A 24,222-nucleotide genomic window follows, 5' to 3' on the forward strand; every position below is an offset into this window, starting at 1 on the left:
AGAGGGTAATTTACATTTGTTTTTTAGAACTGAGGAGAGGATTTTTGGCCTTTGTTTCTGGAGTCCCAGAGACAAATTCTCCTCTCAAAGGTCCATTCCACCCTAATTGAAATTCCATTTCCCAGAAATTACTTGATGCTGCGCTGATTAGAGGCCAGCCAGGGGTAAAGGGACTGATTCCCATGGCAACCAGGTTAAAAAAACATACCATGTGGAGCATTGTCAGCAACAAGCTACGTTTGCATTATAAATAGATATTTAATTCATTGAAATAGCTCTGACAGTGAGTAGGAAAGTTAAATCCCAAAGCCACTCTTTAAGTATTTCACAGTTAATTGACAACTAATTTTTTCTCTTCTAAATCATGTAGAACTTGGTTCTCTAAGTGTAAGAATGGTATATGTGAATGCTTTTAGAAAACCAACTAACAGTCCAGTGTCACAATATTTCTCACTGTCTCTCATTGAAAGATTTATCAGAATTTTCTCTTATTGCATGGGTATCTCTGTTTGACTCTTTTTGATACTGGAGACCCCAGGTTCAATGTCTGGATTTCACAAGTCTTTTTCTATCATTTTTGCTTCATCTTCATCCTGCTTTTCTAACGCAGAGGTTTCTTTAAATTTCAGTCCTTGGCCCTCTGCTCTTTTCTTCCCATCTCTCTTTCCCTGAATAGCTAAAGCAGTCAAGTGATCACTCGCTAACTTGCACAGCCCTACCACTAGGCTTGACAATACACGTTGGAATAGCCAGTGATTGGAAAACAAAATCAGACGTGATCAAAGGACTTCTATCCTAAAACCAACGACCAAAAACAGGCCTCCCTCCAGTGTTCAAAATGTACAGCTCGATTGAGGGTTGGGGATGGAGAGTTTGAAGGCAGCTAGTGGTGTTTGGCAGAAAGCAACAATTAGGTTTTCCTAAATTCAAATGTAAAAGCATTTTTGAAATGAATTTTTAGAAACACTATAAGAAATTAGTATATGCGACTAATAGAATCTCATCAAATGGAAATCAGAGTGAGACTTTGTACTTCTACATTCCAAAGAGCTTAATACAAATTAGTCTATAGTACTCAAGAGTGTTTCATTCTGTAAGGATTAAGGGAAATGTGATGCATTTTTTTTTTCATTAAGTTGCTGGGTAAATAAGCTTCCTGATATAAGAATATGGGAGTTGTTTTCTAAATTTTATCGTAACCAAGGATAAATAACTCACTGTGTGCAGCACCTTGTACATTGCTCTATTGAACAGTGATAGCTTAGAATTAAACAGTGTTGGGAGGTAAGGAACTTTAGGGTCAGCTGTGAAAGGGTTGTGACCTCCTCTAGGACCCACAGGTCAATTCTTCTGAGGTCTTGAACAGGTTTAAGGAATTAGGTAAGCCCCCTTCCCCAATACAACCCTCCTAATGTGTACTGGATTCTCACCATGCGGCAAGTTGCACGTCGATCCAAGGAAAGAGATCAGGGGCTCAGAATGCGAGCCAGCCTCCGTTTGGAATCCTGGGAAGGAACGCTGGGACAGGACACTGGGAGGTCCCCTGCTCTAAACCAATCACCTCACCTGCTTACTCACTCTTTGAGATCCCACCACCAGAGAAAACAGGGCTTTCTTTAGGGAGGGGCAAAATATTCAGCTTTTATCAACCTTTCACACTTAAGAGTGAATTAATGTACACCTGTGGTTGTTACGTAAGGGCCACAAAGCACACTTTGCCAATTTCAAAGTTCTGTAGTGGACTAATCCTAACGTTGGAAAGCAGGTGTACTACAGACCTAGAAGTAACACAGTAGAAAGTACGTAACTTCAGTGTTTGCCCCCCTCAGGCTCAACTTGGAGAGAATATTGCCATTCATTCATTCTTCCTTTCATTCAAAAATGAAATGGAAGGATGATGGGACATTCTGTTCAGTTACCATGTCCCAAACCAAAATGGACATTTTGGAGCCTTCCCTCCTCCCCGACCCCATCCTTGAGCTCCTTTCTCTGTACTAGCAGCTCTGTGCTCTTATTCTGCCGTGGAGATCAGCTCCAATACACCATTTTTGCTAAGTGTTAAGTGGACAACAAACCAATGGAAAACCACTGCCGTAGTTTTTGCAGTTAAATAGTGAATACTCTCTTTATTCAGAAGAATACATTTTTAATAGAATTTCATGCACCAGTAAATCAGTACAGGAGTTACGAGGGCAGGGAATCTCTCTTCAGGAAACATCTCACCCTGGTAGGGCTCTCAACTCCTAAAACCCCCTTGACCTATCTCAGGTGATTAGTGGCCAAGGAACAGTAGATGGGGTGGACTCCCAGGGAAACCAGTCAGATTTGCAGGTCTCTGAGGATAAAAAAGAGGAGAGGAAAGCTCTTGCCAAGGAGGAGATTATTATATTGGGACCGGCAGTTCCACTGAGGTTCCCTGAGAGATTGATGAGGGAGAGTTGGTATTGGTGCCCAGGTCTCCTTCTTGGTTACACTCTTCCAAGGCTATGGTCTGGTCTCTTCCATCTGTCTCTGAGCCTCTGTGTCGAGAAAAAGACATAACTAAGGGAGGATCCAGAGCCATCAACCTGAAAACAGGTTGCATTGTGGGACTCAGATGCTAGAGGAGCATATGGACCATTGTTTTTTAACAGAAGCCCCTGGGTTCACAGAAGGAGGCTGACATAAGGCAATTACCTGGTTCGGAGTCGAGGCCACTTCTTCCACTCTATGGCTAGCACCACCCCCAAAGCTACAACCACCACCACGATCAGGGTACTTCGGACAATGTTCCCCACAGTGCACTCCTGAGCGGCAGGCCCTGTGGTGATAAAAGAGCAGAAACCAAGGCCATAGAGATCAGTGCGTGTATGTTCCCCTGGATCGCTTGTGGCCCCCTCATCTGGCCTCCTCCGGGGTTCACTCGGGAACCATGTGTTGAGACTGCAGATGGGGTGGTCAGAGGCAGTGCTTATGCTGAGGCAGAAGCAGCCCCCCTTTTGGGGGGTGGAAGAGGCCTTGAAAGTATCCTTCTCACTATCTTTGAGTGAATCTGAGGTTCCACCTCCTTACCATCCCTAGGAGAAAGAAAAATGACCACACTTGAGGTCTCTGACTCCAAACCCCTCCCCCTCCATGTTTGGCCTGTCTCCATGGAGACTATCTCTGGGATCCCAGGTATGTCATGCCAGAACCATGGAGGGATTATCATCTTACCTGCTGCCCCCACCAGCTCCAGGGGATCACTAGGCTCTGACCAGATATCAGGGTAGGCCTGCAGACGGTAGCTGCAGCTATAGTTTCCAATGCCCTTTCCTTCTACGTTGTTGATGACAAAGTCTCCATCCTCTGAAAACTGCTGAGGTGCTTCTTCTCCATCATGTTCCAGGACAAACTCCACACCTGGCAGGGGTCCTCTGCACTGAAGGGTGATATCCTTTCCTAGCTTGAACACAGTGCTGGGCCAGGCTGACAGGGAGGGTTTAGGGGGCTTATCTGCAACCAACCAGGACACAGAGTTAGAAATGGCCTTGAACCCAGCCCTTTACCCCCTTAGGGCTAACTACTAAGAAACTACAAAATCTAGACTCTTACTGAAATCTCCAAGACCTTACCAGTCACCCAGATCTCCAGGGAGTCACTGTGATTAGAAGCTGCAAAGGGAGCAGAATCCAAATAATAAACACAGCTATACATCCCAGAATCTTCACTGCTCACTGCTGGCATCCAGAAGTCAGCCCTGTACCCTCTTGGCCTCTGTTGCCTTAAGGGCTCTTGAGTACCCTTCTTCAACAGGACAAATGTTGAGTCTGGCAGTTCCCCTTGACATTGAAGAGTCATGTTTTCTCCAGGGGCCACCATGGGACCAGGCTGGGCTAATAGGCTGGGTTTGGGGAGCAAACCTAGAAGAAATTAACTCCTGGTCATAGAGAGGTGGCCACTTTCCAGGGCATCACTGGAGTCTCAATAAAGAGGAGAGACTACTGCTTGCCTCTCCTTGAGCTCTTGGAAAACCGTTTATCGTTTCCCATGAACCATCTGACAGCTTACTCACTCTTTTCTATACTCCCCTGCCCACTCCAGAGCATCTTCCCCTTACCTGTGACTATGAGTTCCAGGGTGTTGCTAGGCTGTATCTTGATAGGGCTGGTCCAGTCAGGATGGTAGCAGCAGCTGTAACGACCTATGTTAGCACCAGATATATTGGTGATGGGGAATGCCCCATCATTACTGATGGATCCCCAGAGCTGCACTGAAGTGGCTTCTATTTCTTTGTGCAGAATGTACCCTACTCCATGGACTGGCCCTTGGCACCAGAGAGTAACATTCTGCCCCATGGGAACCACAGAACTGGGCTCAGCAAACAACCATGGCTTGGGGAATGTGTCTAGGAAGAGACCAAAGATGGAAAGCGGTTAGTATGCAAACTTATCACTCGCTGAATTAACCCTTTATTTTTCTCCTTCCAGACGCAACCGTTCCCCTCCATGGCCTAGCCTAGCCTTCCAAGAGGGATCACCCTCTCTAACCCCTATTCCAGTTGTCTCTGCCCCAGTCCCATGTCTTGTCTGTCCTTACCAGTCACCCAGATCATAAGAGGCTTGCTGAGATATGATCCCCTGTTTGACATAGTGGTCTCATAGTAGATACAGCTGTAGTTCCCAGAGTCGTCTGCTCCAACAGTGTGGAGGAGGAAGTCAGCCACGTTCCCTGAGGCACTCTGAAACTGTAAGGGAACCTGGGTTCCCTCCTGCAAGAGGGCAAACCTCATGCCCTGGAAAGCCCCTTGGCAGCGCAGGGTCACATTCTTCCCAGGAAGCACCACAGGACCCGGCTGTGCCAGGAGAGTGGGTTTGGGGTAGAATTCTGAAATTAAAGAGATCACAACATGAGAGAATCCTACCCCCGACATTCTGAACATTGTTTTTTTAGTGTTGTTAGAAGAAACAATATATGCTTATTGTAGAAAATTAGAAAATACAGAAAAAAACCTATGAAGAAAATACAGTTCTACCGCTCAAAGATAACCGTTCTTTATACATTTTTATGTATTTATTTCCCAGTTATTTTTTTGTACATGGCCATGTCATTGTAGCTATAACTATTTGCATGATTGGGCCTACTATATGCACAATTGTGTAGTTTAATATTTTTCACTTTATATTGTAAATATTTTCCTATGACGTTAAACAGCCTTTGAAAACTATCATTTGTAATGGCTGCATAATATGCAGTTGGCATTTCAAGGTCTTCGCCCTTTCTCTGAGGGCCATCCAGCCCACCAACCTCTGACGGCCCAGCTAAAGAAAAAGTGGACATTGGGCCTAAAGCTCAAGGCCAAGCCACAGAAAGATTTCAGAAATAGGGCAACATGTGAAACACCCCCATCTGCCTCATTTCTTTCCCCAGAAGTGAATTATTTTCCTCCCTCTTCTCCTCTTTCTCATCTTCCTGTATTAGCCATCATATAAGCAGCTGCCTTACATGGACGTTTACCATGTGCCAGGCACTGTCTTAAGCACATTCTTGGTGACTTTTAGCAGGAGCGCTTCTTCCTCTCCCACTGACAGCCCTCCCGCCCACTGTCCCAGAGTCAGCACCACCTCCTCCTGCATTTCCCCACTCCTGACCTGTCACCACGAGCTCCACAGGGTCACTGGGCTCAGACCAGATAGCAAAGTCATAATAGCGGCAGCTGTAATTCCCTCCATCACCAATGCCCACCGAAATGATCAGAAAGTGGGCTGCACTGGCTCCCGGACTCGCCCAAGACCTGTCACTGGACGCTATTTCACTTCCATCTTTGTAAAGAATAAAGCTCATTTGCTGGTGGGGGGTGGAGCAATTGAAAGTCACTCGGGCACCAGGAGTGACCACAGGACTGGCCCATGTCTTGAATAAGGGCTTGGGGTACATTTCTAGAAGGCAAAAAACCAAACACAATACAAAACCAAATTAAGAGAAAAGAAAGATAGCTAATATAGCAAATATTGGTTCCAGAAAGCTGCTTTGTTTCCTATAGCATTTCATTCAGAAGAAGGTGCATTTAAACGTCAAGGCAAAACCACTTTGCAGATGAACTTTTCACAGGGACCCCTCACCCCACCCCTCACCTCCTCCAGCCGAATCCTCGCTGTCAGCAGAACAAGCAATGGAAGCTATAGCTAAAAGAGTGAATTGTCACCGGGGCTCTGCTGATTCCCTGAGCCTCAGTTTGCCCATTTGGACAAGAAGGGGAAATGGTACCTGATCCACCTCCTTTGAATATTTGCTCTATAGCTAAATGAGATAATTGATATGAAAATAATTAGAAAAATTAAATCACCCTCTACAAACCCCAGCTATTAATAACGATTATGGCTATTAATATCGTGCAGCCAGAGGCCCTGGCACTCCCAGCGCCACGCCTGCCTGACTCTAAGATTGGACACAGGCTCCTAGGACCAGCAGCAAAGTTTGCTGTGAGGAGAGGAGTGTCTGACCCAGAGCTTGGCTTCCCCACTCCTCCCTCACACACCCCTTTCAGCTCTACCTTTTATGACAAGCTCCAGGGGCTCACTGGGCTCAGACCACTTGAAGGGGTGCTTTTCAGTGTGAGTGCGGCAGCTATAATTGCCTTCATCTTTATCCTCCATTCTTTGGATTGTAAAGAAGGCTTCTCTCCCAAGGGCACCAAGTTGCTGGACAGGTTCCTGCACCCCCTCCTTATACAGAGCAAACCCCATGCCTGCCAGCCATCCTTTGCACCGGATTTGAAGTTCCTGGCCCCGAACTGGGGGGGAAGCAGAAATGACAGGTTTGGGGAGGATGTCTGGAAAACAAAACAGGGAGGACAAGGAGTCCGAAGTTTGGAGGTGCCCAGATGGGACACTCGGAGTCACTTTGTCAGCAAAACAGAAATCCATCCTGGACTGGCCTTTGCCTCTTCCTGTCAGTCTTCTCATAACTCTGTTCCCCACCCCTCCCCCCATTTCAGGGCCCCTCCTCTCCTACGGGCAACAGAAGCCCCTCGGGCTCTGGGTCTCTGAGCATTCACCATCCCTAGGAACAGTGCTGGAGTCCCAGGGGCACTGGGGATCCCTCCGTGAGGACCCTCTGCCTTTTCTTACCTGCCCCCACCAGCTCAAGTGCCTCACTGGGCTCTGACACAGCCATCTCCTCCCACGAATGGCAGTGGTAACTCCCGGTGTGGCTCTGGGTCAGGGCTCCAAGGGGGAAGGCAGCCCGGACCTGCTCTGAGGCTGGGCGAGTTGCAATCCACCCGGTCCCGTCCTTCAGCAATACAAATTCCTTAGTTGAGCCAGAAGGGCTTCTGCACCAGAGGGTTAAGTTCTTCCACGGGGCCAGAGGGAAGTTGGTCTCTGCCCACAGCTCAGGCTTTGGGGTTGGCATGATTATTTCTAGAAACAGCAGAGTTAGTGAGGCCATCCTCCCTCGCCCTCACCCTCCCCTTTTCCTTGCCCTTGAACACCCTCCCCAGATCACATTGCCCACCTCCCCTTTCAACCTCAATCCAAACTCTTTCCTTCTCTCCGCAGGTGCTGGGGAAAGGGGAAGCTTGATGTCTCAGCTGAGGCTCAGAAAAATGCAGAAGCTTGGGGGAAATTTTGCAGGCAGAAAAGCAGAGTTGGAGGCTGAGTTTTGCCAGCAGCTTTAGCAAGTGCCCCTTCCTGGCTGCCCTTCCCTCGCAACCAGTCACTCCCTGGCCACTGACACTGACACTCTGTAGTTATTTCGGATCTCCAGGGAGGAATGTCCTAGTCTGGAGCAGGAAAAACTCACCAGTCTCTTCTGTCAATACCCCATTGCACAGTCCTGCAAAAGAAATTGCTGCCAGGGCTTTGTCCCCTCCCCCACGGGACTTCACCCCGGCCTTCTGCCCAGGCCCCTTCCCCACCCCCTTGTACTCACCACAGCAGAGAAGAGCTGTGAGTATGAAGAGCATGGTGACCCCTTGAGCTGTTCCCAGCAACCAGGCTTCTCTAGCAAGACCAGAAAAGAGATGAGAGGAGTTGCTGGGATTAAGGGGAGGGCGGAGAGAAGGGGGCGGCAATTTATGTCATTGGCTTACTCACCACCCAATAGGGATTGGATATGGCCAGGATAATGGGATATAATCTTTTCTGACATGGATGACTTTTCTTTTTGAGGGCCTCACCACCTACAAACCTCTTGCTCTTTCATGACCCACGTGCCCCCCGCCCCCTCCCCCATCCCCAGACGATATCAAATGTCAGGTCCCCAAGGCCCCTGATTAGGCTGTTGCTGGAATTGAGATGTCAGATGTGAAAATGCCTTTGTAACTCCAGCTCTCAGAACCCCCGGAGCTCAGTGCGATCGGCAGCTCTGGGTGGTGGGTGTGGGGGTGGAGGGAGAAATCTTGGGTGTTTCTCAGTCATCAAGTTTAAGTTTGGAAGCAGTTTTTATTATGGCAGTATTGGTCCTCCGACCGACCTGCCTCACCTGCCTTTGTTATGGAAGGGTTGCCTAGGCAGCAACAGTGAATTACCAGAGGATTGTCAGTGCTGAGCTAAGCTTGTCAGAGAGTGGGATCTCTCTACCCCCACCCAGATTATGACTAGAAATGTGCAGCATTTTTAGGTTATGGGTCCTGTAGAATTAGATTATATTAAGCCAAAATTCATTTGACAATTTTTACTTAGAGAACACTGACCCTCCTTCCTGGTCAGGAAAACATGCTTTTCAAGCTGCATTCTCTGAAATCTGGTTTCTGAATTCATTCTTTGATGCAGTGGTCCTGGGCTGAGGTGGGGCACTTGAAGCTACATTTTTTCTAACCCCTGGCTTGAAGGTTACCCCAGTGTATGTGGAACTCAGGATAGGTTCTGTGGAGAACTAGGACTTGACCCCCATTGAAACTTTTTGAAAGCTCAAAGGGTAGTGGTTTTGCAGAAAGTTTAGGTGGCTCCCTTCTCATTACCCAAGCACTCTGTCCCTCAGATCCCGGTGGGAAACACAGACACACACAGTCGTAGTCATCACCCATTGTATATTGAATACTCCCAGGCGCACGAAGCCCTGTGATCATGGTGGGGGAGGGGTACAGCCAGGATCACAAGGTGGGGGAAAGTAAGCAAGGCATTTGGGAAGAGAGGCCCCACCAAGCTAGGAGCTGTCATTTCTCTTCTCATTTTCAGGCAGAATAGCCTGAGCACAAGGCCATAAGGATCAGGGAGAGAAGGAGATGACCCAGGGGACACAAAAGGATAAAAGTAAATGGCAGGAGAACCTGTTTGGCTTGACATTTTATGGGTCAGAGGAAGCAGTCTGATTCCCTGGCCCAATCCATTCCCTCATCAGATGCCCACCCAGGCTAAGGCTACATTCTCAGGACGCTCTGCACAGTGGTTGGGGGCCAGAGTGGCAGAGAGACTGGCTTCCATAGCAGCTAGGATGGACTACAAGGCTTGCTAGCCCTTGAGAGCTAAGGGTAAGGGTGAAAAGTTGGGATGGGAGTTGGATAACATCCTGGGAGACAGGACAGCATGGCTTCTTACAAAAAAAGTTCAGTTGAAGTTAATGTGGAAGACATCGATCATCTCTGAGAGGCAGGGTGGCTTGGGAGGGAGATTTGGGCACCCTCCTGGGGGAATCAGTGAATGAGGTTCTGATTACTTCTCCAGCCTCTGAGAAATATGCATTTCTCCACCCTCTGGCTTGGGTGCTGACCCCTCTGTGAGGTGAAAGAGAAACTGCTGGAATGAGAAAGTCTTATATCTTAAGCCCAGAAGGTAGAGGATACAAAGGGTGCCCCCCTGTGGCTTGTCTCAACGGGAGTGTGACCCATTCCTGAATCTCTGGGGAGCCTGAACTCAGCTAGATTGAGGAATAGGGGGTTGGGACAAGACAGTTACCTGATTCTGAGTCTCCGACACTTCCACCTTATCCACAGCACTACCAACAGCAAGGCAACAAGCTGCATGATTAGGGACAACCTGATAGCCTCATTCAGAACGTAATTCCAGGTGAGAAAGCCTGTGGCCAGAGAAGACCAAAAGCAGGGACCTTGATGGGGACAGGGACAGTTGAATACATTCATGGGGGGAGGGGGATCTGGTTACTGCAGGTGAAGGGAAGTTGAGACAGAAGTGGCCTTATTTTCATGAAGAATAGGACCCTTGAAAGTATCCTGCTCACTGCCTTTGAGTGACTGTGAGACCACTCTAGAGGAAGGATGCCCAAACCCAAGGGCCCTGACTTGCAAGCCCCTAACTACCCTTTCCACATCCTTCTGGGCGTTGCTCTGGGATCCCAGGGGTATCATGGCCAAAGCTGCGGAGGGGGCATCCCTATGAAGAGTGTTCCTCTCACCTGCTGGCCCCATCAGTTTCAGAGGCTCACTGCGATGTGACCAGATGTTAAGATGTGCCTCTATGCGATAGCTGCAACTGTAGGTCCCCGTGCCTTTCCCTTCAACATTACTGATGATGAAGTCTCCATCCACTGAGAATTTTGGGGATGTTGCTCTTTCTTCCCATTCCAGACAAAATTCAAGTACTGGTTGAGGTACTCGGCACTGAAGGGTGATGACCTTTCCTAGCTTGAACACGGTGCTGGGCCAGGCTGACAGGGAAGGTTTGGGGGGCTTATCTGCAACCAATCCAGAGACCAGAGTTAGAACAAGTGACTTTGAACTCAGTGCCTCCTCCCTCAACAAATGTTTCTCAGGTTCTTATTTGGTCTTCTCTTTTTTTTCACTTCCACTAGATCACTGGCTTCAAAATTTGATTGTGCATCAGAACTCCTTGGCCCATTCCTTGATTCTCTAAAGACTCCTAGGTTCCTACCTTCAATCAGAAAGACCCATACCTGTAAGTTTCCCCTGGTCTTAAGGAAAATAACTTTTCTAGGGGTCACAATGGGGCTTGTCCATGCTGAGAGACAGGGCTTGAGTATCAACCCTGGGAGAGAAGGTACCTAAAGTTTTAGGAGAAAATTCTACACCACCCTCCTAGTGTGTTTTTCTTTGGCTCATAAATCCAAAAGGGTACAGGGCCACTAGCTCCTTCTTATAACACTGTAATGATGATAAAAACAAACAATAGTTGTTAGCACTTGCCTACAACCTCAAGCTCCACGGTGTTGTGTGATGACATCCTGATGGAGGTCTTCCAGGAGAGGAGATAGTGGCAGCTATAGATGCCAGCATCACTATAGGTCACATTGTTGAGGAAGAATGACTCATCATCACCGATGCTGGTGGTATCCAAGAGCCGAAGTGTTTTGTCTTCTCCTTTCTTATAGAGTGCAAGCTCCACTCCATCCACTGGCCCTCGACACCACAGGCTCACATTCTGACCCATTTGGACCACAGGGCTGGGCTGAGCAAGTAGCCAGGTCTTGGGGAAAGTGTCTAGGACAAGACCCAAAATATAAAAGGCTAACTATCTGACTTACCCCTCCCACTACTTAGGGTTCTTTTTCTCTTCCTCCAGTACACCCTTGGCAAATCCCATCCTAAGCCCACTTATACAAATTCTGCTCCTTCCCCCACCATTAGCCCTGGCTGCATGATTAGGTTCTCCGGCAGGCCCTGAGCAAGTTGTACACCCTTAGCCCCTACAATAGGTCCCATTGAATCCCCCTCTCTTACCGGTTACCCAGATTTGCAGGATATCGCTAAGGAGTGAACCCCTGTATGACCCATCATAGTAAAAACAGAGGTAATGTCCAGCATCGTGGATTTTCAAAGCCCGGAAGAAGAAATATGCCTCATTTTTTAATGGCCTCTTGCGGTAAAAGGACTTCTCCAAGTCTTCAAGCCTTATTAAAGCAAAGGTCATTCCATAGATTGGCCCTTGGCACCTGAGATTCAGGCTTTCTCCCGGTGCCATGATGGGCCCAGGATAGGCTGTCAGAGTTGGTTTGGGATAGAGTCCTAGAAAGGGAAGAGACCCTGAGTTAGATGTAGGATGATTCTTCCTTATTATATTCTGGTTTAATTTTCCTAGTTTCCTTAGATAGAAAGTGATAGCTGAAGTTTACCCTCTGCTCCCTCTTCCTTCCTTGAATCTCTGCCTCTTCTAGGAGGTAATCAAGGGTAAGTTCACTTATGCCCCTTCCCTCTCACCAGACTCTATCAGCTCCACTGAGCTCTAACTATGTGTAGGGTGTGTCTCAGTGGAATATCTACATTTGTAATTCCCTGTATCTTTAGGTCCCTGAAATGCCAAATGTAGTTCTTCAAACCACCCAAGAAACCAAACTTCTGAAAATGACTTTTATTCCATCTTCATAAAGCATGAATGCTACTGCAGTATTAAGGATGGCTTTTGAACACATTAAGTTCACAGAGGACACTTCCCACAGGGGATTGAAAGAAGCCAATAAGGAGGGATTGGCCAGTAAGTCTGCAACCCAAAGAAACCTCTGTTAATGGGGTCACATCCTCATTTCCATGTATTGTTCCTCCAAAGAGATTAAACTACAGAATAGAGGGCAAACCTCACTCCCAAACCACTCCTTCTTACCCATCCCAATCCCAGGTAGGCCCACCCACCCATTATTGGAAGGATCAGCTCTATCATATGCTCATTAAGCATTTAGGATGTGTCAGGCATCGTGTAGGTCTAGGAATATACAAGTAAAGACGATAGACACAGTCCCTGCTAGCCAAAAGCTCATGGCCTAGTGGGGGACACCAGCAAACAGGTAACTGCAGAAGTGTGTGTTAGTGGCATCTACACTGGAAAGACATTCGTACAACAAACATCCATAACACGCAGTTCAAACAGACAGGCTTTTGTTCTTTGATCCTCAATAAAAAGCTATACTAATAAAATTAATATCTACCATTTATTGAGAACTTATATGCCAGGCACTGTACATATATTATATTTAGGCAAATCCTCACAACAACCCTGTGAGGTAGGCATTATTATTATACCAATTTTGCAAATGAGAAAACTGAGTCACAGAGAGGCATCATACAGTAGATTGGATAGATACTGTTATTCCATTTTAGAGTGGGGGAAACCGAAGCACAGAGGTGAAGTAACTTGCTCAATATCACACAGGGAGGCAGTGTCAGAGGTGGAACCAGAAACTAGGATTACTGCTTCTAAGTCCAGGTACTTTCTGTGGCACCACAGCTTTCCCCAAGCCTATTTAACTTGATGAGGGAACGAAAGCAAGTGTGGCCAATTCTGTCTAGAAGCATCCAGGCCATGGGGTGGGGGAGTTGGGGGTGGGGTGTGCGTCTAGTGTTTGGGCATTGTGGGGAGGCTTCTACTGTGTTTAAAGCTTGGTACTGCCTTCCTGGATCTGTATATACAAGACTAAATTAATTTATAAAGTCATTTCTAAAATATGAACTATCACTTTCTTTGTCATTTTTTGGTTTATTTTTATCACCAGCACGAGCAACTCATTCTATTTTCCACACTTAAAAATAAAAATCAGAAATAGAATAAAAATACTTTAAATGAACAAAATCAGTTTACAAGACTGCAGTGGCAGTGCCTGGCACATATTAAGTGCTCAATAAATATTAGCCTAATGAATGCATGCATGCATGATTTTCGACAAATAGAGAACAACAAAGCTGTGATGAGCTGAAGCTGCTGGACATTTGGCTGGGCTCACTCACTAGCCAAGTGATTGGCTCCCAAACATTTGCCTCATAGCATGTGTGATTCTAATTTGCATCTCAGTAAAATGTCAAATGACTCTAGCTCACGGGCCTTGCAGAGAACTGGGCAAGGAAAGTAATGTCAGAAACCCTGGCTCATCCAACCATGATCCCGGGGACAACGATCATCAGGCCCCAGCAGCCATAGCCACACCCACCTGCCACAGTCAGCTTCAGGGGGTTGCTGGGCTCTGACCACAGGGTAGGGAGCATCTGGATATGAGTGCGGCAGATGTAAACCCCTTCACTCTCAGGTGTCATGTTGGCAATGGAGAATATGGCCACTGTCCCCATTGGGACTTGGTAATCCACGGGTTCTGCATATCCTTCTTTGAACAGCATGAATACCAGATCCTGCAGCCAGCCATGGCAGAGTATGTTAACATTACATCCAGGAAGAGGGGAGGTCTCAGCCTGGATCCAGAAGGTGGGCTTGGGCAGCTGGCCTGGAAGGAGAGAACGAACTGGTATTCAGGTAGAGCAAGGGTAGCGCTGCTCAGGAAGCAGCAGAGAGCTCTACTTAAATGAGTCTTCCCTGTATGACCCGTATTTGTCACCCCTTCTTTCCCCATCTAGGGTATCCCCTATGTTGAGAGCTCGCCCTCGAGATCTGTTCCAGAGTCTGTGTCCTCACTCTGCATCTATAGAGACTAGGCACTTATTTACTAACTGTGGAATGCATGCACTATACATGCATGCATTTGAGGCAAACGAATGAATTAAACCCTGCTCTGGGAAGGCAAGTTTGAGTCCCAGGAGCTGGAGTTTATTCTTGATTATCTATCTCTGTCTTCTTACCTGGTGCCTCCAACTCTAAAACTTTACTGGGCTCTGACCAGCCTGTCTCCTTCCAGTAGCAGCACCTGTAAAGACCTGTATTGGACTGAGTAAGGGCACCAATGGGGAATGAAACTTGGAAGGTCTTGTGGGAAGGGCGGATCCAGGTCATCGGTGTCTTATCTTTCAGCAACAGGAACTTGCTTGAAATCCGAGAGGGGCTTTTGCACCAAAGTGTGATGTTCTCCCAAGGGGCCTGGGGGTAGTTGGTCTCTATCCACAGCTCTGGTTGAGATTGTATCATTGCTGTCATTCCCAAAGATAACAAAGATGTCAGCAGTCCAACCCTCTCCCTCCCATAACATGCCCCTCCAATGTCCCTTAAAATTAGCCCCAACCCAGATTCCTCCTTTTGTCTTTCCCTTGGGGACAGGAGTGCATGCTTTTATGGGGGGGTGGGATAGGGACCCCAAGATATTTGTTTAAGGAATTTAAGTGAGTTGGGGAATGAAGTGCAAGTCTTGCTTCCTTTCCATCTGAGACAAAGTTCTTTACTATTTTGTGGGAAACCAAGTCATGAGGTAAGAGGTCCTGATTGCCAGCCAGCTCAATCTGGAAATTGCCTTTGGGATCTCAAGGCAGTTATGTCCAGGGCCATGGAAGCAGGTCAATGTCTTGTGGCCTTCAGGAAGGAAGGTACTTGAGGTAGCAGGATTCACTTACCTATTGGTATCATACCCAGACCCAACCCTGAAAAGAGAGATTATGGTAAAGGAGAGCCCCTCATTGTTCCCACCCACCCTCAAACCTCAATATTCTCCATTCCCTCCCCATAGGGGTAACTATGACAGGTTCACTTGCCCTGCCACCACTTCCTTGTACTCACGAATGCAGAAGAGTAAGAGAGTGAATGTCCGCAGCATGGTGGCCCCTTCCCCTGGCCTGTCCAGGGTCATGGAGCCTCTGGAGTCTTGAAGGGCTTTGCCCCTCACCAGGTGGTGAGATCTAAAAGCAGAAGTGTTTTTACTCAGGTGACTGATCCTGCTTCGGAAAGTTTAGCTTGGATCAGTAAATTGCACCTGACATCCCTCCCTTCCTTCCACTCCCTCACTGGCATGCAGGGTTACTGGCTACTTCTTCTCTTTGTCCCTTTTCCTCACTTCCCCCTTCTCCCACCCAAGGTCTTTGCTGGTATCTACCATGTCAGATTTATTGAAATGTCTGTTTGTCCATGGGATCTCAGGGGCCCAGAGGCCTAATCCAGGCCAGCAGAAGCCCCATGGTATGAAGGAGATGGGAGGCGTAGAGAGTCACCTTTTCAGATCCTTTACTCATACATATATATTTTTGTCTGAGTCCTTCAACAACCTAGCAAAGGAAGTGTTTCTACCATCACCATTTTGCTGGCTAGGAAACTGAGGCTTAGACAGCATATATAATTTGCCCAAAGTCAAAAGATATTAAATATCAGAGCCAAAATTCAAATCCATGTTTAACTCTAATGCTTATGCTCTAAAACCAGTATTTAAACTTTCAGAGGCAGCCCTTGCCCCCTTTCTCACCCTACCTCACCCGTACCATCTCATCCCATCCAGGCCTCCCCTTATGCAGAATGTCAGAATGCTTCAAATCTAATATTACTTTCATTCTTATTTCTTACCCCCCAAAATCTCAAAGCCTCCATCTTGAGTAGGTGTTGGGGAATCAAATTACTTGAGCTAATTGATATAAGATGCAAATGATTTATTGGCTGCCCATAATTTATAAACATTCTTGTTCATTGCCCCTAAGGAAAAAAAAAAGAATTGTTTGAATTTCAGGGAATATGGCAAAGATATTTGAGTTCAGCGAGGCCTTCTCATTTTCTTGAAAATCACTCTTGACCACAGGCCCTACATGTCCATAAGTAGACCCCTTACACTTTTCTGCCTCTCCTACCCCACCCCCTGGACCCAGAGTATCCTTTTGCCAAAGAAAGGCATATGCCCATCACACAAACTCAGGCTAACTCTCTTCTACCAACTCTCTACTCAGAGCCTGAGGTTCTGGCCTACCCCAGCTGTTTAATTCTATTTCAACACAGTGGGATAAAGGCAGCTCCCAGAACAGAAAGCGGTGATTTTGCTTCCCCAAACTGATCCTGATATTGACGTCCCTAATTTGCTCCAGTGATAACACTAGGAGGGATGAAGGAGCAGGAAAAAAGAGGAAGATTCAAACATCTGGGCTGTAGGAAACAGGCGGACCGTCAGAGATCCAGGGAAGCACAGTTTCCCTTTGCCTTTCTTACTTTGCATTGAAGGATGCTCAAATTACCCTCTCTGAACTTATCTATAAAGTTGGGGAATAATATATACCTAGCCTCGTTGTTGTGTTGAATCTGAGATAATACATGTACAGTGCCAGGCACGTAGTGAACATTTCATTAAAACTTGGCTATTTTTCTTCCCCAAGGGGGTATTAATCTGGTATAGGACCCTAAAGATGCTCTTTCCATCTCACCTCCTACAGACTCTTGCCCCCACTCCTCTCAGGGTCAGGCCCAGGCCCAGGCCCAGGCTTGGGTGCCACCCTGTTGCTTTGTTCCCCTGAGGCTTTGGGCCAGAATTTATTGGGGGAACTCAGGTTTTACTGCCAAGGGAAAGGTTCAACCTGGGATTCTGCCCGGGAATGCCATCTGAGATTCCAGCCTTGCCACTTGGACCCCTAAACCAGGGTTTTGCTTCCTGGGAGCTTGAGGGGAATAAGGGAAGCTGGGTTTCTCAGTATGGCTGACCCCTCCGCAACCTACTAAGGAAACTCTACCATTTATATCCAGCCAAAATGATGAATCTTCTGTCCAGGGAACATTGGAAGGAGCTGCAGGCTTCAGGTTAATTGGCCACGCCCATTTTTGGCCTTTCACACCCCCCCACACACCCCCAACTTCGGCAGTGTAGCCTTTTCACCCTTCCCTTCTACTCCACCCCAAGCACTTTACACACCCTTAGGCAGCGCCGCAGTGCTTTTGAGGGTGACAAACCTGAAATGTCTAATGGCTCGCCCCCTGCATAGCTTTGAGGGTTCCAGGAATCAAAGGGGTTGGGCTCAGCGGGGTGCCGGGTGCATGCTCCGCTAAAGGTTTGGAGGGAAGACTGAGAAGGAAAAGGAAAGATATCTACAGTGCCCAGAGATTCTCAGCGAGGCACGGCTGGGATCGGGGAGGGAAGGAAAAAGGGAGGGATGAAGGGGGTGGGGGGAAAGACTTGGGAGCATTTCGATTTACGGCAATTAATTACATCAGGGAGATTATTTCGGGGTTTTGTTTAGGATCTGATGGGCAGTATTTAATCTTCAGCCACTGGACTATGCGCTCATTTGCAGGTACTTACGGTAGTTGAAGGCCCGCTCCGCTGTTGGAGATTCTCCAGTGAGCTCCTCCAGATGCAGCAAACTGCCCGGCAAGAGAAGAGCAGTCTAAGGACAGCCTCTCAGACTCAGGGCCCCGCCTCCCTCTCTCCCCCGCCTGCTCTGCCGCTCCAGCCTCCCTTCCTCCCTTTGCCAGGCTCTGGGAGCCCACCTACACTAACTCCCTGACACCTGCAGTCCTCTGACCACCGGGATTTCCACGCCCCTCCCAGTTCCCGCCCCTCTCACGATTCCCTGCAGAGGTTTGCTGGAGCCGAATTCAGGCCCCTGCCCCCTCGCCTGTCGCTCAGAGTTTCATTGGGTCATTGTATTCTGGAGGGGAGAGGGCCAGCTCTCAAGCCTGCCAAAGCTGTAGATCCCTCCTCTTCAGCTCCCCAATGCCTTTAAAGGGATCTCAGATCTTCCTCTGCCCATTTAATACCCCATTTAAGCATAAACACCACCCCACTAGGGCTTATATGCCTACTATGTGCCTGTGAGCCCTGGGCATCTATTATTTCAAATCTTCATAGCAACACTGCAACATGTGTTACTTCCCTCAATTTTACAGATGAGGAAACTGAAGCTCAGAGAGGGTTAAGTAACTTGGACAGCCTTCAAAGTCCAGCTTGGACTAAAAGCCCAGGCTTTAGAGACATACAAATTTGGATTTCAGTCTGGTTCCACTATTCAATAGCTGAGTGACCTCAAGAAAGTGAGTTACACTCTCTGAGTCTCAGTTTCCCCATCTGTAAAATAAAACAACAGAAGCTATTGCACAGGGCTTCGATGGGATACTGTAAGTAAAACTTACAGCGTAGTAGGCTTGGTACATGATAGGTGCTCAGTAAATGGTAGCTGCTGCTGTTGCTACCACTACCACCACTACTACTATTATTAATCTGTACAGCTTTCCACAAATGCCCTAGAGAAACATGATTTCAATGATGTAGATAAACTTTCATAAATTCAGTTAACCATGAATGACTTTTTCAAATGATTATGTATGGATAAGATACTAACCAAAGCTCCTGACATATACTATATGATGGGATTAAAGTATAGCATCCAGTGGCCCCCCAGATCAATTGATTGTTGTAAGAAATAGCCACATTTTTCTTTATGTACAATTTTTACATTCATAGAAGATTAAAAATTATCTAAAGAAAAAATACTGTGATTTGAGAACAAACTACATAAAAATAAAGTAAAACTGCGCTTTTAATAGGAAAATTGAATATCATATCTTCATGCATCAGGGATATCAGCTGTGGCTTCCTGGCATCCTCTGTTCCTACACACCATTATAAAGTACAGATTATCACATAAGAATAGAATAACCATATGAATATAAATAGGTATCTTAGGGGGAAGTTATTTAACCTCTCCAGGCCTTAGTTTTCCTATTTGTAAAATGGGGATAATAATTGTACTTAATATCACACAGAGTTTTAGGTAGGATTGAATGAAAATCCCCCTGTAAACTACTACATAGTGCCTGGGACACAGCAACCAACCATCCACTAATTCAATACACATTTGTTGAGTATTTTCTTTGTGCCAGACATTGTTACAGATGCTGACAATCCAGGGAGAATGGCAGTTTCTACTCTTAAGGAGTTTGTAGACTGAGGATAAACAGTGATAGAGAACAAGTAGGAGAAAGCCAAAGAAGGGGGTGCCATGGGGATCAGAGGATTGCAATAGGAAAGACCAGCAAGTAAGGCATGGAGAACTGTAAACAGTTTACTGTTACTGTGTGCTGAAACCAGGGCAATGGAAGTAAAGAAGGAGGAGAGAGCAAGGGTTCCCGAAATATTTAAGAGGTAAAATTGGCCAAACACAAATGGTTGTTTGGAACACTAAAGTGATAATTATTATATGCCAGGGTGGAAATATCCATGCCTATTTTCAAAACATTTGTATAGAAATCACTATGATGGCATCAGGCACTAAGTGCTTTATAAATATTAACTCATTTTATCCCAATCACAACACTAGGGGATAGTATCAGTCCCATTTTACAGATGAAGGAGCTGAAACTCAGAGCCATTAAAAAATTGCCTAAGGCCAACACAGCCAGCAAGTGGAAGAGCTAAGATTCACATCCAGGCGATCTGTATATACAGTTCCATGGTCCCATGTTGTTTTTTTTTTAATTACTTAAACCACTTTATTGATTATAATATACCTATAAAAAAGGGTCTTATTTAGAAAATAATTCAAAAATTTTTTATGCAAAGTAACTGAAAAATTCTCAGTTCCTTCATTCTTTTTTTTTATTGAGGTATAATTGATACACAACATTAGTTTCAGGTATACAACATAATGATTCAATATTTGTATATATTGCAAAATGAAGTCCCATGTTCTTAACCACTACAATGCTCCCTCTGCATTGGCAGTTTGTAATGATAAAAGTTAAAAAAACCTTTTAATTTAAAATAAAGTTACCATATGATCCTCCAATCCTACTCCTGGGCATATATCCGGAGAAAACTATAATTCGAAAAGATGCGTGCACCCCAGTGTTCATTGCAGCACTATTTACAGTAACCAAGACATGGAAGCAACCTAAACATCCATCAACAGATGAATGGATAAAGAAGATATGGTATATATAGACAATGGAATATTACTCAGCCATAAAAAATAAGAAATTATGCCATTTGCAGCAACATGGATGGACCTAGAGATTATCATACTAAGTGAAATAAGTCAGACAGAGAAAGAGAAATATCATGTGATATCACTTACATATGGAATCTTAAAAAAAAGATACAAATGTACTTATCTGCAGAACAGAAATAGACCCACAGTGGTAGAAAACAAACTTATGGTTACCAAAGGGGAAAGGGGTCGGGCAGGGGTAAATTAGGAGGCTGGGATTGCCATCTACACACTACTATGTATAAAACAGATAACCAACAAGGACCTACTGTATAGCACAGGGAACTCTACTCAATATTTTGTAATAACCTATAAGGGAAAAGAATCTGATATATATATATATATGTATATTATATATATATATATATATATATATATACATAAAACACTGAATCACTGTGCTGTACACCTGAAACTAACACAACATTGTAAACCAACCATACTTCAATAAAAAATTTTTAATTTAAAAAACAGATGTGAATGTACTTAGTAAAACAGAGAATCACCAATCAAATGCATTGTTAATAATGTAGAAAAGAAGGCAATGATAGCATCCTCCTACTCTCTCAAGTCCTTAGGCCGAAGCTTGTGCTCTCAGACCAGCAGCCAGAATCTAGAGCCCAGATTCCCCATTAATGCCATGGAAGCCTGAAAAAGGTCCTGGGACTGCCTGGGTGAGAATACCACTCACTCTTTTTTTTGCTCTGGGTCACTGTAGAATCTTGAAAGGACTTATTATTCAGACTTCATAGAAGCCCCTTATTCAAACTATGGCTGGCAATTGAGATATTAGAAGCTCCATCTCTAGGCTACCTCTGTGGGTCTTGGACCTTGTAGCCTGCCTGCAGAAGGAGAAATATTCTCTGGCCAAGCTCCGTAGAGGAAATTTTGGGGCCCAGTATTTATAAAGCTGGTGATAGAGGCCAACAGAGACTGGGGCTATGACTTAGCTGAGGTGGAGTTCTTGACATTGGCTCTGCTGGCCTTCTCCCCACCACATACACACACTTCAAGACAAAGGTTGGCGGTGGAAGCAGGGCAAGCCTTTCTCCTCTCCATAACCTCATTTGGAGTCCTTCTTCTTGGTGAGGTCTCTCTCCAGACACTGCAATTGTTGCAAAGTACTGGATGATCCTTTTGGTGTTCACAGTCTTTCCTGCCCTGGATTCTCCGCTCTTCGGAGCAATCGAAACAGAGAGACAAAGAGAAACAAGCCCCGTGAGTGTAAACGGGCCCCCTAAGATGTCACCTGAGCCACGGCAGACACACACCTCCCAACAAATGTGAGACCACTCGGAGAGGCAGGGGCCCCGGGGGAGACCGGCACCACTGAGCAGGCTGGATGGGGAGCTCCAGCTTCCTGAGGCCTCACAGGTCTTCCTGCCCATCTCCTCTCAGCCCCCCACCCCCACATCTTTGTATCACAGACTTCGTTCTCGGTACTTTCTCATTAACAAAACAGAGCAAGTGGCATCTTCCCCTTCTGCACTGGGGACAAAGGGCCACAGATATGAAAACACACTATACCTTGGATACTTACGTGATCAGAATAGACTGGTTTTCGTGATCTGCCAAAGGGAAAAATAAAATAGAGTTGATGGCAATACAAAAAGAGCTTCCTCAACCTAAATGTCCATCGAAAGAGGAATAAATAAAGGGGTGTGTGTGTGTGTGTATTTATATAAATACACACACACACACACACGCACACACACACACAATGGAATTCTACTCAGCCATAAAAAAGAATGAAATAGTGTCATTTGCAGCAATATGGATGGACCTAGAGATTATCATACTAAGTGAAGTAAGTCAGAGAGAGAAAGACAAATGCCATATGATATCACTTATGTGTGGTTATGTGATACAAATGAACTTATTTACAAAACAGAAACAGATTCACATAGGTAGAAAGCAAACCTATGGTTACAAAAGGGGAAAAGGGGGGGGTGGGGGAGGGATAAATTAGGAGTTTGGGATTAGCAGATACAAACTACTGTTTATAAAATAAATAACAAGGCCCTAGTGTATAGCACGGGGAACTATATTCAATATCCTATAATAAACCATAGTGGAAAAGAATCTGTAAAAGAATATATATATATATATATATATATATATATATATATATATATATATATATATATAAAACTGAATCACTTTACTGTACACCAGAAACTAACACAACATTGTAAATCAACTATACTTCAATAAAAATATTTTTTAATAAAAATAAAAAAAAAGAAGGCTGGGTTTCTCTCCTGGTTTATTACTCTAGAGTTGGCTGATATTAAACAACTCCTCTTTCAGGAATGTTTTGAGAATGATCAGTCTTATTCTTAATGGCTGGCCCTCCTCTGATTCTCCGTGCCCTTAAACTGGTGAGATGTACAGGAGGTGGGGTGGTATGGGAGCTCTCACTGTTACTGTCCTGGGAGGTGGTGATACCAGAAATATTCCTGAGCCATACCCCTTTGCACTTTGACACCTTGAGCCCTGGGGACTGGAAAAGGGTTCCGCCTGCAAAAGCTTCAAAATCACCTGTTATGAATTATGAGACAACTGTTAAACACAAGGTTTTATTGAGTACATACTATGCACATTGAAGTAGGGAGTGTGGGTGAGTGTAGAGGCGGGGCTAATGTGATTTGTAAGGTCTAAAGACTCTCAGCCTAGAGAGAAGAAAAGAGCAACTGTCTTACAAAAGCTGTATTTGGGACCAGAGGAGTGCTAGAAAAGCTTCCAGAAGGTGGAGCTTAAAGGAAGTGAGACACCAAGGACCATGCACATGCACAGGTTCGTCTGGGGAGCCTTTCTCTGTAATTAAGTCCAGTCTAGGATGATGAGATTTTTTTAAGCTAAATTTGTGTTATAGTAGTCCAACCAGGAGATGCACAGGGCAAAGGTGGTCTCCTCCCAGTGATGTGTTGGAGGCAGCTATGGCTGGCTCAGGAGAGCTGAATGTATGCATCTTATGTTAACCCAGCATTTAGTAACATCATGTTGGTAGCTTAAAATTGGCCAGGACCAGAGAATTTACACCACTGAACAAGCAAATGCTACAAATCAGTTTTTTTTTTTTTCCTCAGAAAGCCGTTAAACATTCACTAACAAACCACTTTCTTTCTTTTATTTTTTAACATCTTTATTGGAGTATAATTGCTTTACAATGGTGTGTTAGTTTCTGCTTTATAACAAAGTGAATCAGCTATACATATACACGTATCCCCATAGCTCCTCCCTCTTGCTTCTCCCTCCCACCCTCTCCTATCCCACTGCCAACAAAGACATGAATGGATGCTCAACATCACTAATCATTAGAGAAACGCAAATCAAAACTACAATGAGGTATCACCTCACACCAGTCAGAATGGCCATCATCAAAAAATCTACAAACAATAAATGCTGGAGAGGGTGTGGAGAAAATGGGACCCTCTTGCACTGTTGGTGGGAATGTAAATTGATACAGCCACTATGGAGAACAGTATGGAGGTTCCTTAAAAAACTAAAAATAGAACTACCATACGACCCAGCAATCCCACTACTGGGCATATACCCTGAGAAAACCATAATTCAAAAAGAGTCATGTACCACAATGTTCTTTGCAGCTCTATTTACAATAGCCAGGACATGGAAGCAACCTAAGTGTCCGTTGACAGATGAATGGATAAAGAAGATGTGGCACATATATACAATGGAATATTACTCAGCCATGAAAAGAAACGAAATTGAGTTGTTTGTAGTGAGGTGGATGGACC

General features: G+C 45.5%; 1 protein-coding gene and 1 long non-coding RNA gene across 2 annotated transcripts in view; both read right to left on the reverse strand.

Moving 5' to 3' along the window:
• Positions 1 to 2,166: 2,166 nt before the first annotated feature.
• Positions 2,167 to 21,614, reverse strand: IGSF1 (immunoglobulin superfamily member 1). Its single transcript, XM_061177682.1, has 21 exons — positions 21,527 to 21,614; positions 17,779 to 17,840; positions 15,294 to 15,412; positions 15,131 to 15,157; positions 14,429 to 14,713; positions 13,789 to 14,076; positions 11,594 to 11,878; positions 11,060 to 11,353; positions 10,312 to 10,590; positions 9,855 to 9,975; positions 7,891 to 7,961; positions 7,762 to 7,794; positions 7,089 to 7,379; positions 6,512 to 6,790; positions 5,610 to 5,897; positions 4,558 to 4,845; positions 4,079 to 4,366; positions 3,594 to 3,881; positions 3,196 to 3,474; positions 2,677 to 2,800; positions 2,167 to 2,519 (listed from the first exon to the last, which is right to left on the reverse strand). The coding sequence occupies exons 3-21, from the start codon at positions 15,361 to 15,363 to the stop codon at positions 2,384 to 2,386; spliced, it is 4,014 nt and encodes a 1,337-aa protein (XP_061033665.1). The 5' UTR covers positions 15,364 to 15,412; positions 17,779 to 17,840; positions 21,527 to 21,614; the 3' UTR covers positions 2,167 to 2,383.
• Positions 21,615 to 22,004: 390 nt separating this feature from the next.
• Positions 22,005 to 24,222, reverse strand: part of LOC133081542 (uncharacterized) — a 135,863-nt gene continuing 133,645 nt past the window's right edge. The window contains exon 3 of the long non-coding RNA XR_009698861.1: positions 22,005 to 22,032. This is a non-coding gene — a long non-coding RNA (uncharacterized LOC133081542). The remainder of the gene's footprint in view (positions 22,033 to 24,222) is intronic.

The sequence above is a fragment of the Eubalaena glacialis genome, chromosome X (assembly GCF_028564815.1).
Source record: "Eubalaena glacialis isolate mEubGla1 chromosome X, mEubGla1.1.hap2.+ XY, whole genome shotgun sequence".
NCBI classification, from domain to species: domain Eukaryota; kingdom Metazoa; phylum Chordata; class Mammalia; order Artiodactyla; family Balaenidae; genus Eubalaena; species Eubalaena glacialis.